The 17,518-nt window shown below is 40.1% G+C and overlaps 1 protein-coding gene across 6 annotated transcripts in view; it reads right to left on the bottom strand.

Annotated features, from left to right (window-relative positions):
• The window catches only part of gramd1ba (GRAM domain containing 1Ba), a 131,844-nt gene that overhangs the window by 47,156 nt on the left and 67,170 nt on the right, over positions 1–17,518 (bottom strand). For 5 of the 6 annotated variants that reach the window (XM_022681024.2, XM_022681026.2, XM_049468405.1 and 2 more), the window contains one exon: positions 1,562–1,781. In XM_022681024.2, coding sequence (XP_022536745.2) covers positions 1,562–1,781 — 220 coding nt within the window. Of the gene's footprint in view, positions 1–1,561; positions 1,782–9,821; positions 10,181–17,518 lie in introns of those variants that run through there. The other variant, XM_049468404.1, reaches the window with a different exon arrangement.

Below are 17,518 nucleotides of genomic sequence, written 5' to 3'. Positions count from 1 at the left end.
ACTGCTCAGATTCAAATGGTACTGTCTAGTACTGGCCAACTTGTACCCTACCCAATCAGTTCTGACTGGGACTGGCCAATCTGTACCCAATCCAACCTGGCCAACCTGTACCCAATGGTCAGGCCAGATTGGTACCGGCCAACCTGTACATGACTAAATCACATCTAACAGGTATTGGCTATTCTGTATCCCATCAGATTCAACCAAACATGTACCCAATCCAATCAGTCCTGACTGGTACTGGCCAACCTGTACCCAACCCAATCAAGTCCTGACTGGTACTGGCCAACCTGTACCCAACCCAATCAAGTCCTGACTGGTACTGGCCAACCTGTACCCAATCCAATCAGCCCTGACTGGTACTGGCCAACCTGTACCCAACCCAATCAAGTCCTGACTGGTACTGGCCAACCTGTACCCAACCCAATCAGTCCTGACTGGTACTGGCCAACCTGTACCCAACCCAATCAAGTCCTGACTGGTACTAGCCAACCTGTACCCAACCCAATCAGTCCTGACTGGTACTAGCCAACCTGTACCCAACCCAGTGAGTCCTGACTGGTACTAGCCAACCTGTACCCAACCCAATCAGTCCTGACTGGTAGTAGCCAACCTGTATGCAACTCAGTCTGTCCTGACTGGTACTGTCCAACCTGTAGCTGACAAAGCTACCTAACCTGATCAGACCTGAATGATACTGGCCAAAGAGTACCCAACTCATTTAGGCGACGACTGGTACCAGCCAAGCTTTGCCTGACCTGGTCAGGCCAGACTGGTACCGGCCAAGCTGTACATGACTTAATCACACCTAACTGGTACATGCCATTCTTCTTAATCCTATCAGATTAAGCCAAACTGGTACTGGCCAACCATTGTCCTATCAAACCAAGCCCAATTGGTAATGGTACAGGCCAACATACTGGCCAACACGTGCCCATACTGGCCAACCAGCCAAGCTGAACTAGATCAAGCGTAACTGCCACATGCCAAGCAGTTCCCAACCCACTCAGGCCCAAATGGTGCTACCTGGTACTGGCCAAGCTATACACAACTTAAATCAGGCCAAACAAAGTACAAGCCATCCTGTACTAAAGCCAAACAGAACCATTCATGCCCAATGCCCAAGTTATAAACCTGTACTCAATCCAATCAGTCCTGAGAATTTTGTGTATGTTCATTTCAGATACCTGATAGCTTTATGAACACTGCACTGCACTTTTTATTATAATATTATAATATTATACGGGTCTAATCAGCCAATCCTCAAGATTTTAATATCTGCTTACACACAGTTCATAACAGATTAATAACAGGATTGTAACAGGATGCAGATGCTTATACAGTGTAAATTAATAATTAATTTAGTAAGTCCCCTTTGTTGTCAACAATGCTTGACAATACTGGGTTACATTATATTATATGCAACTTAAAAAAAAACAGCAAAAAAAACAAACAAAATAATAATAATAATTTCAAACTTTTTGTCCCTGTGTGATTGTATATGTGTGTATTTTGTGTGTGTGTGTGTGTGTGTCTGTGTGTGTAGTATGTGGACACTGACCTTGGAGTTCTTGCCGCCGCTGCGGGTGCTGGTGTGGACGGACTGGTTGTAGGTGCGCTGGACGGCCTGCTCGGGGGTGGAGGGGGATTTATCGGAGGAGTGATCGGAGCCCTTTTCCACCATGTTCTCTCCCTCAGGGCTCTGGGGGGTGGGCGAGCGAGAGCGTTTTCGGAGGACGGGCGAGCAAGTGGGTGTGCTCCGGTTCGAGTTACTGGCAGTGCTGAAGGGACACAGAGAGAGAGAAAAAGAGAGAGAAAGAGAGAGAAAGAGAGAGGGACAGAGAGAGAACTCGGTTAATCATCACCTGCTGACAGACTATTTTACTAATAAAATAATTTACATTACATTCACAATTAGAATGAGGTAAACTTCACAGTCTATTTAACTTCTTTATGTTTTAATTTAATGTTGTTGTTTTTTGTGCAGCTTAGAGCCTAAAGCAGCATTCCTTAAGATTTTAAAGATTTTTTTCTTCCTGAGTAGTTAGGGGACAAAATATTCAATCAATCAATCAATCAACCTTTATTTGGACTCGGAAGTACACTGAGGGCAACCCTCATTTTCAATGTAGCCGAACAAATACAAATACAAATACAGGGATTAACATAAAAAAGAAAATAATAGCTAAATTTAATAATTTTAAAACAACAGTAAGATAAAGAAAGATAAAAATAAAAATAGATCTAGAATAAAAACAATACAAATAATTATAATAAGACTTGGTGTAATTCATAAGAAATTAAGATCAAAATACAACAAAAAACAGATAAAATTATAAGCTAAAACTAACATAACTAAAACTTTTACATAATACAATAAAAATACAAACACATAAATGAACTAAAAAAATAAAAAACAATAAAAATAATAATAGTAATAATAATAAAAATATTGTAATACATGCCATTAATGTGCTTCTTTGACCATTCTCAACAGGTCTTGAGAAACTTTTTTTTTTTTTTTTTGCCAGGCAGTGTATGCATATTATATGTTGGTTCACATATATACAGCCATATATTTTCCAAGCCATTCCAAGGAGGGCCACAAAATAAAAGCGTAATGGGATGGAGTGCTACAGACTAGTAGCTCTCCAGCCCAGAGGGTTGTTGAACCGAATTGCAGAACAGTTTATCTCAAAGCAGGTAAACCCAAGACAAAAAGAAAAAATAAATAAATAAAACACACGCCGCTCCTTAGGCGGGCTTAAACCCATGTCATCAGGGTCACGGTCCAATACACTACCCCTGTAGGGAGATAGGGAGCCCAAGAACGGGCGGAAAAACGAGAACAGACGGAAACTCAACAACAGCTTGCCAGAGAAGCATTTAATTAATTTATTTAATTCATTATCGTTCATTAACTGTCTGGCTCAGGTGGGTTTAAAGCCAGGAAGTTAACAGACACAGCAGATGACACAAGGCAGTGTTGGAGGGGGTTAGCCACTATGCTAGCAGCCTGTCTCAGCAGCTGCTGAGTGGTTTAGCTGTACTGGCTGGTTTGCCATGATCTGTCTATCATTTCTGAAGGTTATTCTGGAATAAAAAAAAATAAATCTGTGTTTAGAAAAATAAAACAGCGAGTTAGCAGTGATGATAACAGCAAGGCTCACCCTGGTTGAAGCCCCAATGCTAACAGACACAGACCACTCAGTGGGCCTTTTTTCCTCACTTTGAGAGTTTGAGTGTGGTACCAATTGCTAAGGTTTATTGGTAAGATACACAGTATGAAGCTATGCTTTTTCATACCATGATATATATTATGAAACCAATTATCCCTTCAACCCCATTGAGAAATCCTTAAGACTAAGAAAGTATGCACAATACTGTCCCCAAGGTGGTCTTTAAAATGATACCAGCTTCCATTGCTATAAAATCACCAGGTCCCACCTTTTCCCCTGTACACACTCAGCAGCTTCCCCTCCTCTCAGCTGTGTCCTCCTTCAAGTTTAACCACAGAAAGGGCATCGGGTTCGGCCTTAATTATTAATGGACTGTACACGAACCTGGCAAGGGCTGGCAGACTAAAAGATGCATCAGATAGAGGCTAAGGGGTGTTATGCTATCAATAGGTATAAAGAAATGCACCTGAAGGTGGTTTAACTGATTCAACTGCACATTTTAATGGTTTAAAGTACTTTTAGTTGGTATTTTAGGTCGTTTTTACACCTGCATATTCGAATCCAGTTAAATCTGGCTCTGGTTTGTTCTTATCTTTGGCTTGATTTGATGGGGAAGGTGTAAATACAGTATTCACACCCAGACATAGACCAAAACGATCAAATTAAAGCATTGTAACAGAACAAATGCTCTAATTCAGACTAGCACAAACTGATTATAGGTGTATTAAAGCTGTACTTTTTATTGTGGATTTCATAATTACCCATCATTTTATGCATTCTTGATTCTAAAGTATAAATACCCATAGATGACAGGGAAGTGTTGACAGAAAGTAACAGTGAAGGGGTTGGACAATAAAACTGAAACCTGGTTTTAGACCAAAATAATTTTTTGTCCCAATGGACAGTTCTGGTGGAAACAGGAGAGTTGAGGAGCAAATTGAATTCTGCCGTGATTTGAGCAATCGTGGTTTTATGTTTTTTGGATACAATCCGGGTTATCACCCGAACATCCCTTTCAGACAGCTTCCTCTTACAGCGTCCACAGTTAATCCTGTTGAATGTGGTTGGTCCTTCTTGGTGGTATGCTGACATTACCCTGGATACTGTGACTCTTGATACATCACAAAGACTTGCTGTCTTGGTCACAGATGCGGCAGCAAGACGTGCACCAACAATTTGTCGTCTTTTGAACTCTGGTATGTCACCCATAATGTTGTGTGCATTGCAACATTTGGAGCAAAACTGTGCTCTTACCCTGCTAATTGAACCTCCACACTCTGCGCTTACTGGTGCAATGTGCAATTAATGAAGATTGGCCACCAGGCTGCTCCAATTTAGCCATGAAACCTCCCACACTAAAATGACAGGTGTTTCAGTTTCATTGCCCAACCCCTGCACATATAAGGTGCTTTGAGGACCCTTCAAGAAAACCTTTGAAGCATCTTAAGTGGTTCCTCAAAGCACCTTAAAGAATTTCCTGCACAGTTCCAAACTGAAGAACCTCAAAAGCTTCCTCAATTAACTTATAAAGGGTTTCTGCAGGTACGGGGAAAATTAAATTTAAGACTTTTTTAATGCCACTCAGAGACAATACTCACACTTATTGTATTCAAGCACTACATGCACAACAGCATAAAGTCAAAACCTAAAGTGCTAAAAATTACTTATTTTAAGCGGTCCAATGATCCAAAAACAGCATCCCAGGCATCTACAAACCATCAAAAGGGAACAGAGTCTGGAGGAAGAGTGGAGAGATGGTTTGGAGAGACATGTCATCTGATGGTGTTGATCCACTGTGTTATATCAAGTTATGAAGTCCAAAGTTAATGCAGTGTTTTCCGGTGAAAATCTTAGAGAAATTTATGCTTCCCTCTACTGACAACTTTTATGAAGATGCAGAAATGGCTAAAATAACAAAAACAAAAATGCAGAGCTTTCAGGTCCAAATAATGCAAAGAAAACACTAGATATTCATAAAGTTTTAGGAGTTCAGAAATCCAGAAATTTGGTGGAATAACCCTGGTTTTTAATCACAGTTTTTTATGCATCTTGGCATCATGTTCTCCTCCACCAGTCTTACACACTGCTTTTGGATAAATTTATGCCTTTACTCCTGGTGCAAAAATTCAAGCAGTTCAGCTTGCTTGGGTTAATCATCCATCTTCCTCTTGATTATATTCCAGAGATTTTCAATTTGGTAAAATCAAAGAAACTTATTCATTTTTAAGTGGTTTCTTGTTTTTTTTTTTGTTTTTTTTTCTCAGAGCTGTAGATTACTATGTGTGTATAACATATCTATATAATATATGAGTTTCACATTTTGAGCTGAATTACTGAAATAAAGTACATTTTCAATGATTTCCTAATTTGTATACCTTTAACAGTATACAATATTTTTGCCTGTAGTTTAGGTTGAGAGATTAGATTCTCATGGCTATGAAAAATCTTGAATCTTCCAAATACTAAATAGAGAAATGTACACAATGCATTTACTCATTTACACAGGTGCAAAACACACTTTCTCAGGCATGCTCTGACCTTTCCTCCTGCACAATCAGTGTCAAAAGGAAAGGTCACTGGTTCCATCAGTGTACTGAGTGACATAAAGCACTGGTGCGGAGCTCATAGACAGGTATCACATCAGGTTCATATTCACTGAAGTGCTGAGGAACACGGGCAGCCCGCGCTGTGATTAAACTGCAGTGGGGGAACAGCAGGCTCCTGTAACCGGAGATTAGAGGATCAGATTCAGGGTGGCTCCACTGCGTACATATTCCTGAAACGCTCTCTTATAACATCTATCACTGAGATCATTTACATTTAGATTTAAATGTACGGCAATATGTACAACTTTTATTGTTTTGAAATATACAGGGGTTGGACAATGAATCTGAAACACCTGTCATTTTAGTGTGGGAGGTTTCATTGCTAATCTTCATGGCCAATCTTTAATCATTAATTGCACATTGCAGAGCAACGGTATCCAGGGTAATGTCAGCATACCACCAAGAAGGACCAACCACATCCAACAGGATTAACTGTGGACGCTGTGAGAGGAAGCTGTCTGAAAGGGATGTTCGGGTGCTAACCCGGATTGTATCCAAAAAACATAAAACCACGGCTGATCAAATCACGGCAGAATTCAATGTGCACCTCAACTCTCCTGTTTCCACCAGAATTGTCCATCACCACAATAAATTATTGTGCTCTAAAACCAGGAGTTTCAGTTTTTTATTGTCCAACCCCTGTATGTATCCTCATAATATTAGTCAGTCAATATCGGTCACTTTATCACCACCACAGGCCTTTGAATATACAAAAACATCCAGCTAACCTCCCCAAAAAATATACAGTGAACCTCACAAAAAGATACAGCCAACCTTCGAAAAACATTTAGTCAACCTCCCTAAAAAAACATCCAACCAACCTCCATAAAACATCCAGCCAAGCTCACCAAAACAACCTCACCAAAACATTCAACCAACCTCCATAAAACATCCAGACAAACTCACCAAAACAACCTCACCAAAACATCCAGCCAACCTCCCAAATACATCCAGCCAACCTCCCAAAAACATCCAGTCAACCTCCCAAAATCATCCAGCCAACCTCCCTTAAACATCCAGCCAACCTCCCTAAAAGATGCAGCCAACCTCCCAAAACCATTTAACCAACCTCCATAAAAACATCCAGCCAAACTCACCAAAACATCCAGCCAACCTCCCTAAAAAACATCCAGCCAACCTCCCAAAAAAACATCCAGCCAACCTCACCAAAACAACCTCACCAAAAGATACAGCCAACCTCCATAAAATCATTTAGTCAACCTTCCTAAAAACATCCAGTGAACCTTACAAAATATACAGCCAACCTCCCAAAAACATCCATCCAAACTTACCAAAACAAATTTACCAAAAACAACCTCACTAAAACATGCAGCCAAACTCACCAAAACCATTCAACCAACCTCCCAAAAAAACATCCAGCCAACCTCCCTAAAAAAACATCCAGCCAAAATCCCAAAACCATTCAACCAACCTCACCAAAACATCCAGCCAACTAACCTATAAAACATCCAGCCAACCTCCCAAAAAACATCCAGCCAACCTCCCAAAAAAACATCCAGCCAACCTCCCAAAAAACATCCAGCCAAGCTCCCTAAAAAACATCCAGCCAACCTCACCAAAACATCCAGCCAACCTCCCCAAAACATCCAGCCAACCTCAGGCATGTGCTAGTCTTCACCCTCCTTGTGTTGTGGCATCACCTGTGATAGTTTATCACAGGCATTATCTGTGTATCTTAATCAAGAGAAAATGTGAAAAAATAGAAATATAACTCTGATAGAGTTATTTTGAGTTTGCTGTGTGCAGTACAAAGCAATTGATTAACATATTATTAATAACAGAGTGTGAAGTGAACTTTTGGACCCACCGGTTGATCCTGGGGAGGTTAATAAGTTAATTGACTCTACCTGGGTATAATATATATATATATATTGTATAACACCCCCCATCATTGCAGTTATGCAAGCTACCGTGGGAAGACGTCTATTTATGTTCGGTCAGACATGTTCTGTCTATATTTGCTATTTGTCAGATTTTAATGGCTCGGGGATTCGTGCTCGCACCGGACCGAGTGGGAGGTGCCAGCCGGCGTGTATGCGAGTGCGTTCGAGTGTGCTGGTGGTGGGTGGCAGGTGTGTCAGTGCTGAACACCTTTTCGGTGACGTGTAGGTCACTGGCATCCTCTGCAAAGGGGATTTATGATTCATCAACAGCAAACAAATGAATAAAATTAAATAAATAAATAAATAAATACAAAACAAAAAGGAGCTTCATAAAGGCAGCAACAAATGTCCACACCCACCAATGTTCAGAACAGCAATGTGACATGGGGCATGACCCTAAGCATAACAATTTGTCCAAACCAGTTAAATTACTCTGTAGTTACAACATCAGCTGTAATTATGGCATAATATACAATATATCATAATTCAGAAATAGAAAAGTTTAAGGGTCTTATTAAAAAGGATACTTAGCTTAATAAGCTTTAATAAGGAGGATGTAGTCTAGCAAATTACTGCTGTTAAAGTATAACTCAGAAACATTCAGAAACAACAGCTTTAGTCCGCATCCACTTTAATTTCCCTTTATTAAGCTTAATCTCGCACTTCATACATGTATTTTTCTAAAACATGACTTTTCAATAGTTGTAATAATAACTAGTAAATATATTTAAATCGAACGTAGTTCCTCTCTTTTTTCTTTAAAGACCGGTGTTATGACCAATTGTGCTACCCTGTCCAATCATGCTACACTAGTGTATATTTCAATGGAAAAGTAAGCACACTTTTAGAAATATGCTTCCAACAAGGCATTTGGATAAGCTAGCTAAATAAGTCACTCTATCAAAAAGTATTTTTAATGCTTATTGTATGACTCAAAAATGACAAAAATTAGTTGTATATGAAGATAAACTAAAAAAAATAATAAAATAAATTGTTTTTTTTCAGGCACAACGGTGGTAAGAAGCATACGTCGGATGGGTAGCACAAATCGACGGAACACCGGTAGCACCTGGCCCTTACACAGATCTCCTTATCTACAGCAATGGACACTGAACAAACACAATTATAATGCACTATAATTGCAAGTAATTGCTAGACTGTTGTTATGAGGTCATTAAGGTACTGTATTTTTGCCAGATAGTTGCAATTGTATGCGGTTGCTATGAAATTACAGGTAATTGCTGGGTGGTTGCTATGGTGTTGCTACAGTATATGAAGGCTGTGGTGTTCCTAAGTAGCTACTATGGTATTCCTGGTTGGTTGTGTTTTTTTTTGTTTTTTTTTTTTTGGACAGCGACGATATATACACACATTTAACTGTCCACATAGAGTAAATAGACTATATTTTTATTCTGTGATTCTCGGATGTCATGGCAACTGACTCATTTACATGCCTCCACCTATTCAGCCTTTCAGCCTACCACCACTTAGACCTGCCCACTCACCCTACAGTGCTCAGAAGCTACAGGTGCTTTTTGAACGAGGCTCAACCAATCCGAGCTGATCCAAAGCCAATGTCAAAATGATTGAATTATTGGTGTTTAAAGCACATTACATGAAACGGCCTGTTTAATTATGAGGTATAAAAGAGATATTAAACAACCTTTACTTTATATGGAACAGCAGATCTGTACACATGGCTGTACATGGTATTGATTTAGTCATGATTGGCTGAATGTGTCATGGGAAAAAAAAAAAAAAAGAGACGGATGCAATGGATGGAGACGTCGGCATGAAAAATAAATTGATAAATAAACATATACACAACATATACAGTGGCTGAAAGGCAAATGGCTGCCATGGTAAAATTCCAACACCCACCACAGCAAAGGTATTCACATATCCAGGCATTCCTCAGGAAAACCAAATGGGAAACCATCCTCATATCCTCACATCTTCACATCCTCACAGCTCACTCCCCTCTCTCTTCCTCCAACCATTACCACCCCTTCAAATCACCACCACATGGAGACGGATGCACCAGTAAGCACCACCAGCACAGCATCACAGCAAGACCCCCGAAGAAGAACAAACCTTGCATTTACTGCTTCAACGCTCAAAAACTGACCAACCTGGAAGCCATGAAGGACGGCTAAAAGCGCGCGGTGTCTCTCTCTCTCTCTCTCTCTCTCTCTCTCTCTCTCTCTCTATCTCTCTCTTTCTCTTCCTCTTCATTCATCCGGCCTCCATGCAGCCCGAGGATGGAGTGATGCGGAGGCGGAGCCCAGCTGCCTCACACTAGCTTGCTCATTTCCTCCCGTTCACATCCCTACTGTCCTCCTTCTCCTTCTTCTCTTCTCCAATCAGACGCTTTGGAAGGTTGGGAGACCCTGTAGAATGATCTCCCTCCGTTTCCCGCTCTCTCTCTCTCTCGCTCTCTCTTTCTCTCGCGCCCTGTCTCAGACACACAGCTGGATCCAGAGGAGGGCGATGGCTTCAGCTCTGCATAAATAGCCCCTGCCCAGGGTCTTTCATTATTCATGATTTTCATGAATGGAGCAGCGAACGTCAGCGGCGGCCGCCGCAGCATCATTTTTTTTTTTTTTTACGCCTCGTTCTCTCTGCCTGTGCACCCCTCCCCCACTCCCAGTCAATACGACCATTCCCACAACCCAACACCCAGTCCCCCCCTCCCTCCCTACCTAATCCACTCAATCCACTCACTACTCCACTCCTCCATGCACCATACCAGGGTCTGCATTCTGCTAAATGCACAACACACAGGGTTAAAAAATAGAGCTCATCACTATGGACATTGGATCATATCGCAACCATACCACAAAGATATACAGTGACATATATTCAGAGACATATACTGTACCGTCTTGTTTCTACACCCACTATCCCTTTTTCAGCTAAACTCAGCAACAAGGTTTGTAGTTGTGGTTCTCCCTGCTGCTCACTGGTGGTCCCATAGGACCACAACAGAGCAGGTATAATTTAGATGGTGGGCCATGGATCAGATACAGCAGTGCTGCTGGAGTTTTAAACACCTCAGTTTCACTGTCAATCAGTATCAATATACAGTATTATTATTACGATGAGTAATGTTATTTTTTTTAGTCTGCCTTTACACAAGTTTATATACAGAATATAAGGGTTTCTATTGTAGGAAAATAGTATGAGCAATTCTCGTATACGATTTAGATTTTTTTTTTAGTTCTTACATAACTGAAAAAAAACTATTTTATTCAGTCTATTTATTTGTAGGTAACGAACTATTAAATATGCAGACTTCTGTTACTTTTACATATATAGTACAGGCAAAAGTTTGGACACATCTTCTCTCGTTCAATGTGTTTTCTTTATTTTCATGACTATTTACATTGTAGATTCTCACTGAGGGCATACAAAAACTGTGAATGAACACATGTGGAGTGAAATAACAAAAAAAAAACATGTTTAATATTCTAGTTTCTTCAAAATAGCCACCCTTTGCTCTGATTACTGCTTTGCACACTCTTGGCATCATTCCTTCAATGAGCTTCAAGAGGTGGCCACCTGAAATGGTTTTCCAACAGTCTTGAAGGAGAAGGAGTTCCCAGAGGTGTTTTTTTAGCACTTGTTGCCCCTTTGCCTTCTTCACTCTGTGCTCCAGCTCACCCCAAACTATCTGGATTGGGTTCAGGTCCGGTGACTGTGGAGGTCAGGTCATTTTTTTATTAAGTACATAAACTCCACATGTGTTCATTCATAGTTTTGGTGCCTTCAGTGAAAATCTACAATGTAAATAGTCATGAAAATTAAGAAAACCCATTGAATGAGAAGGTGTGTCCAAATCTGATCTAGTTCAGTAACAAATCTATTCTAAAAAACAGCCACACACTTGTTATCTGTCTGTTTCTTCTTATTTTTAAAATAAAAATATCTACGCAGTTTTTGTAACAGTTAAAATGAACACATCAAATCAAATGGAAAGTAGTACAGATGGGTAAAAGGTCAGTGGAGGCGTTTAGTGGTGCATTCACTCAAAACAAGCTGTCATGATATCTCCATTCAGGGTCATGATATTGATTTCTTTTCAGGGTCACGACTCATTACTTAAGTCATTCTAAAAAGGACATATTGATGTCCATTGAAATAAACAACATATTTTTTACTCTTATATTTACTATATAACACCAGCTGCCTTTTAGAGCATTCAGAGTATAAACATATCTTTCTTTGGATCTCTCATTAGAAAGTAAGAAAAAAACCTTAGTGCTAAATGAAACGCTTTTTCTAAGGCTGAAAACTGAATAATTTTTTTCCCTTAAGGTTTTTGTTTATTTTGACACTTTATTTACCACTGAATAATTTAAATAGCCTAAAGGTATTACTTGTTTTTGCTTGGCAATGGAAAAAAAAAAAAATTGAACACAACATTTTTAACACATAACAAACGAATGAATACCTATGAAACACTAGTGCTGTCACCATACCAGAATTCTGATTATGATATGATACCGGCCTTAATATCTTAGTATCTACCAATACTAAAACGATATTATGGCAAAAAACTTTACAAAACATTACAAATTAATAGAATAATAAAACATCGAACATGAAACAAAAAATTCTTCATTTTTTTTGTTCATAATAAAAGCCAAAAAAAAACAAAAGATTAACAAAGTGACAATATTTATTCTTAATTGTTTTTAAGTAGGTATATTATATGTTCATAGAATTTCTTTGCTAGAAAACGTTGCACTTGCAACCATATCTCACTGATTAATCCATATAATAACATTCAATACCCATAGTGAGACATAATATAGAGTTTTAATTCACTCAATTGGTGACAAACTGAGAAAAACAGAAATTAAGGTATTTAAAATCTGGTGGGGCATTTAAACTTCAATTAAATCCACTTAGATTTTGTGAATTACCATGTGATCAGTATGATGTTTGGACGAATTGAGGAAGTCGACTCACAAATGATTCGGATTGTGACACTTGATTCAAAATATTGTCTATAAAACAATTGGTGATTATACTTCAGAACATGTGTCTGGGCTGAACACTTGGAAAACTTGGCGCTTATATTTCCCAGTGGATTAATCACAGACCTCTCACCGCATCACAAGAACACATTTTCAGGCTCGGCCCTTTCTATCCATATATGATTTATGCTGACAAGCTGAGGTATCCCTAAGTTATTACACTGAGAATATAAGAAACATGCGATTTTGCGCGCAAAATGAATCAAGGGGGCTCACTGGGCTAGCAGCCATGCCTGACTTCCTCTTCTAACTTGCAAAATATGCCTGCAATTACAGGGGAGAAAGCGCTGTCTGTGCACTGTCTGTGCACACTGCCCATACGCGCTCATTCTTAAAGTACCAGTACTAATTTAATGGGTTATTGTACCATTTTTAATGGCGAAGTATTGAGATAATTTCTAGTATTGGTATACCATGCAACAATACAAAACACTTTGCAGAAACTATAAAATACAGGGATGTAGACATGTGTAGACACTGGACTGGGTTGCCAACAGCCAGGTTATAACCGCTATGCTAACAGACACAGCTTGGCTCGGCTTGCCTGGAGCATGTTGCAAACTGTTTTTCTGAGCTGGATTACTCACTGAGTGAGTGAGCACTGTGGCTATAGTTATAGCTATCCTGTCTGCTTGATAGCGTTAAGCTAACACGGACGCCTTTTTGTCTCATTTTTGTGTCTCGGATTCCAGTAAAGTGCCATCGCTGCTGAGAACAACGGTAACCGTAGACTAAACACTAAACTGTGACCTACAATGAACTCAATAAGTCATTGTGCTGTTTTAATAATTCAGTATTTCCCCATATCCAGATACACCAAACTATGTCATAAGGGGTTACTGACTCCATCTGGGGACACTGATCAATCATGTTCTATTGATTGTTCTCCAAAATATTCATCTAAAAGTCCATTTTAATCCTCTAACTTTCTTTATAAAAATATATATTTACATTTTCTCCCAATTTAGCTAGGCCAATTGTCCCAGCTGTTACTCAGCTGTATATCCCCCATCACTAGTGATACCACAACATAAGGAGGGTGAAGACTAGCACATGCCTCCTCCGATACATGTAAAATCAGCCATCTCTCTTTTTTTTTTTTTAACTGCTGCTGATGTAGCATTGCTGAGTAGCATCACAGTGCACTCGGAGGAAAGCGCAGCGACTCGGTTCTGATATATCAGCTCACAGACGCAGCCTTGTGCTGATCCACATCACCCTTTGGAGTGATGAAGGGAAAGCGCGCCATCTACCCACCCAGAGAGAGCAAAGCCAATTGTGCTCTCTCAGGCTCTGGTAGCTGATGGCAAGCTACATGACTGGGATTCAAACCAGCGATCTTCCAATCATAGTGGCAGCACTTTAGACCACTGGACAACTCTGCGCCCCTTGTCTCTTAACTTTAACCTTGAATGTATGAGTATTAAAACATGTATTAAATTCTACTTTAAATTTAGCTCTTTAGAGGTGTAAAGATTTATCCCAGCATCAGATTTATGACTGTGGAATCCTCAGTCTCAGGCCACGCTGGGTTCTGACTCACGCCGGCTTGGGTGTCTGCCTGTGCGGGGGCCGTTCTGCTGGTCAGAGCCCATCTGTGCGTTTGGGCCCTGAGGTGAACGGGGGTGAACTGATGTACAGCTGCATCTGCAACACGACTGCCTTCAAACCTTCTCCTCTCTCATCAACTGTGCAGGAGGAGGATGAAGAAGCTTCCCATAGATACATTTAATAATGTTCAACTGAAGAATGGAGGATAAAATGGTAAAAAAGCTCAAGATGTTCTCAAACCGTTGCTTTCTTTTAAATATAATTACAAAAAAAGCAGAAAAATCCCTCTCTCACGCTGTCTATCCCTCTCTCGCACTGTCTTTCCATCTCTCACGCTGTCTATCCCTCTCTCGCACTGTCTTTCCATCTCTCACGCTGTCTATCCCTCTCTCGCGCTGTCTTTCCCTCTATCGCCCACTTGCGCTGTCTCTTGCTCACTCGTGCTTTCTCTCCCAATTTCGCTCATTCACACTGTCTTTCCCTCTCTCGCGCTGTCTTTCCCTCTCTATCGCTGTCTTTCCCTCTCTCACACTGTCTTTCCCTCTGCCACGCTGTCTTTCCCTCTCTCACTCTGTCTTTCCCTCTCTCACTCTGTCTTTCCCTCTCTCGCGCTGTCTTTCCCTCTCTATCGCTGTCTTTCCCTCTCTCACACTGTCTTTCCCTCTGTCACGCTGTCTTTCCCTCTCTCACTCTGTCTTTCCCTCTCTCACTCTGTCTTTCCCTCTCTCACTCTGTCTTTCCCTCTCTCGCGCTGTCTTTCCCTCTCTATCGCTGTCTTTCCCTCTCTCACACTGTCTTTCCCTCTGTCACGCTGTCTTTCCCTCTCTCACTCTGTCTTTCCCTCTCTCACTCTCTCTTTCCCTCTCTCACTCTGTCTTTCCCTCTCTCGCGCTGTCTTTCCCTCTCTCACACTGTCTTTCCCTCTGTCACGCTGTCTTTCCCTCTCTCACTCTGTCTTTCCCTCTCTCACTCTCTCTTTCCCTCTCTCACTCTGTCTTTCCCTCTCTCGCGCTGTCTTTCCCTCTCTATCGCTGTCTTTCCCTCTCTCACACTGTCTTTCCCTCTGTCACACTGTCTTTCCCTCTCTCACACTGTCTTTCCCTCTGTCACACTGTCTTTCCCTCTCTCACGCTGTCTTTCCCTCTCTCACTCTGTCTTTCCCTCTCTCACTCTGTCTTTCCCTCTCTCGCGCTGTCTTTCCCCCTCTCGCACTGTCTTTCGCACTCTCGCCCACTTGCGCGGTCTCTTTCTCACTTGTGCTTTCTCTTCCTCTTTAGCTCATTCACACTGTCTATTCCTCTCTCACTCATTCGTGCTGTTTCTTGCTCTCTCGCTCACTTGCGCTGTCTTGTGTGCCAGAAGTAAACCTGAAGCAAACCACACGACACTTTTATTCCTGTCACCCTCCCAAATATACAGGGAACTACCAGCATGGTTTTAATTCATTTTTAAGTGATTGACACCACTAATAATAATAAATATAATTTAATCTAATGCTGATATTTCTAAACAGAACTCTGAAAGAGTTAAAAAATTTAAAAAAGCACTATGCTTAGAGAAAGGTGTAAAGTTTAAGCAGCGCAATGGAGATCTGGTTAAGGGATGTTAAAGTGTATGATTATCATTGACTCATGAAGCACTGAATTAATTCATTAAAGGAATGAATATGTTAGCTACTACAATTAAAAAAATAATACTTCACCAAAAACAAATATGCAGCACACGGTTGGTTAGGTATCTTTAAAATGGCCAGCGCAGCCAATGTGGGGGCATATTCCACTCATGCCCCATCCCCCTGATAGAAATGCCATTACGCATCATCGCTCATTATCATAATAGAGACATCCGAGGCCATTAGATGCCGCTGCTGCAATAAGGTCACTGCCCAGTGCACTCAAATCAAATTAAATCTCCGATCAGCCGCTGCAGTATGGGAACATGACCGTATTGATTCTATCGGTGTAGTGCTGAGTGAGGACATACAACTGTTGGTACCAATCACACTGATGATCAAAACAGGCTGGATATTGTTTTTTGTTTTTTGTTTTTTTCCATCATGTAAAGTATAAGCAATTATTAGCGCAGTTTCAGCAAGAACTGCAAATATTTTTATAATAACAATAATAATAATATTTTTGAAAAATATATATTTTGTTATTATATATTATATAGCTCTTATCTGCTGTTTTTGTAATCTTACACCTGTTGCAACCATTGCCTCATCAGGTTTGTTATCAACAGTGGCAGCAGAATAGTAACATTACTACTTAGCTTTAGCGTTTCTTTGTCTACAAACACGGATTGCCTTTCTTTTTGTAAATTCTAACTAAAGTAAGTTAGCTATGTGTGACTTCAGCAGCATGGCTGAGGTAAATTCTCGACCAGGATTGCACAGCTGAGGTAAATTTACACCTAAAATAGCACTGGCACGGCACTACGATGCTAAGGTAAATTTATTATTAAAAAATAGCACTGCTGAGGTAACGTTATCCCAAAAATAGCGCTGCTGAAGTAATTTATAACATAAATATCACTGTTATAACAAAAATATCACTGCTGAGGTAAAGTTATCCCAAAAAATAGCACTGCTAAAGTAATATTACAAAAATAGCACTGCTGAGGTAAAGTTATCCCAGAAATAGCACTGCTAAAATAATGCATTACAAAAATAGCAATGCTGAGGTAAAGTTATCCCAAAATAGCACTGCTGAAGTAATTTTATTACAAAAATAGCACTGCTGAGGTAAAGTTATCCCAAAAAATAGCACTGCTGAAGTAATGTATTACAAAAATAGCACTGCTGAGGTATAGTTATCCCAAAAATAGCACTGTTGAAGTAATGTATTGCAAAAATAGCACTGCTGAGGTAGCTACCTAGCTACATGTGTGACTACAATAGCGCAACTTTAAATGTATGACTTGAATAGCACTACTGAGCTAAATCTATAACTAGAATTGCACTGCTGAGGTAGCTTGCTAGCTAAATATGTGACTAGAACCAAACTGCTGAGGTAAATGTATTGTGCTTTGTTGGTGTTTCTGCTGGGATATAAAAAATGTTAAGGGCTAAGTTTAATGAAGAACCTGCAAAACCTTTATTTATTTTTTTTTTTTAGTTTAGGACTAAATATTTAATTTTAACAACACAGCACAATACATTTTTACCTCAGCAGTGCTGTTCTAGTCATATATTTAGCTAGTCCGCTACCCCAGCAGTGCAATTCTAGTTATAGATT

This window comes from Astyanax mexicanus, chromosome 20, assembly GCF_023375975.1.
Source record: "Astyanax mexicanus isolate ESR-SI-001 chromosome 20, AstMex3_surface, whole genome shotgun sequence".
NCBI lineage: Eukaryota > Metazoa > Chordata > Actinopteri > Characiformes > Acestrorhamphidae > Astyanax > Astyanax mexicanus.
Note: the sequence above shows the minus strand (reverse complement) of the source record. Positions and strands in the feature narration are given on the sequence as shown.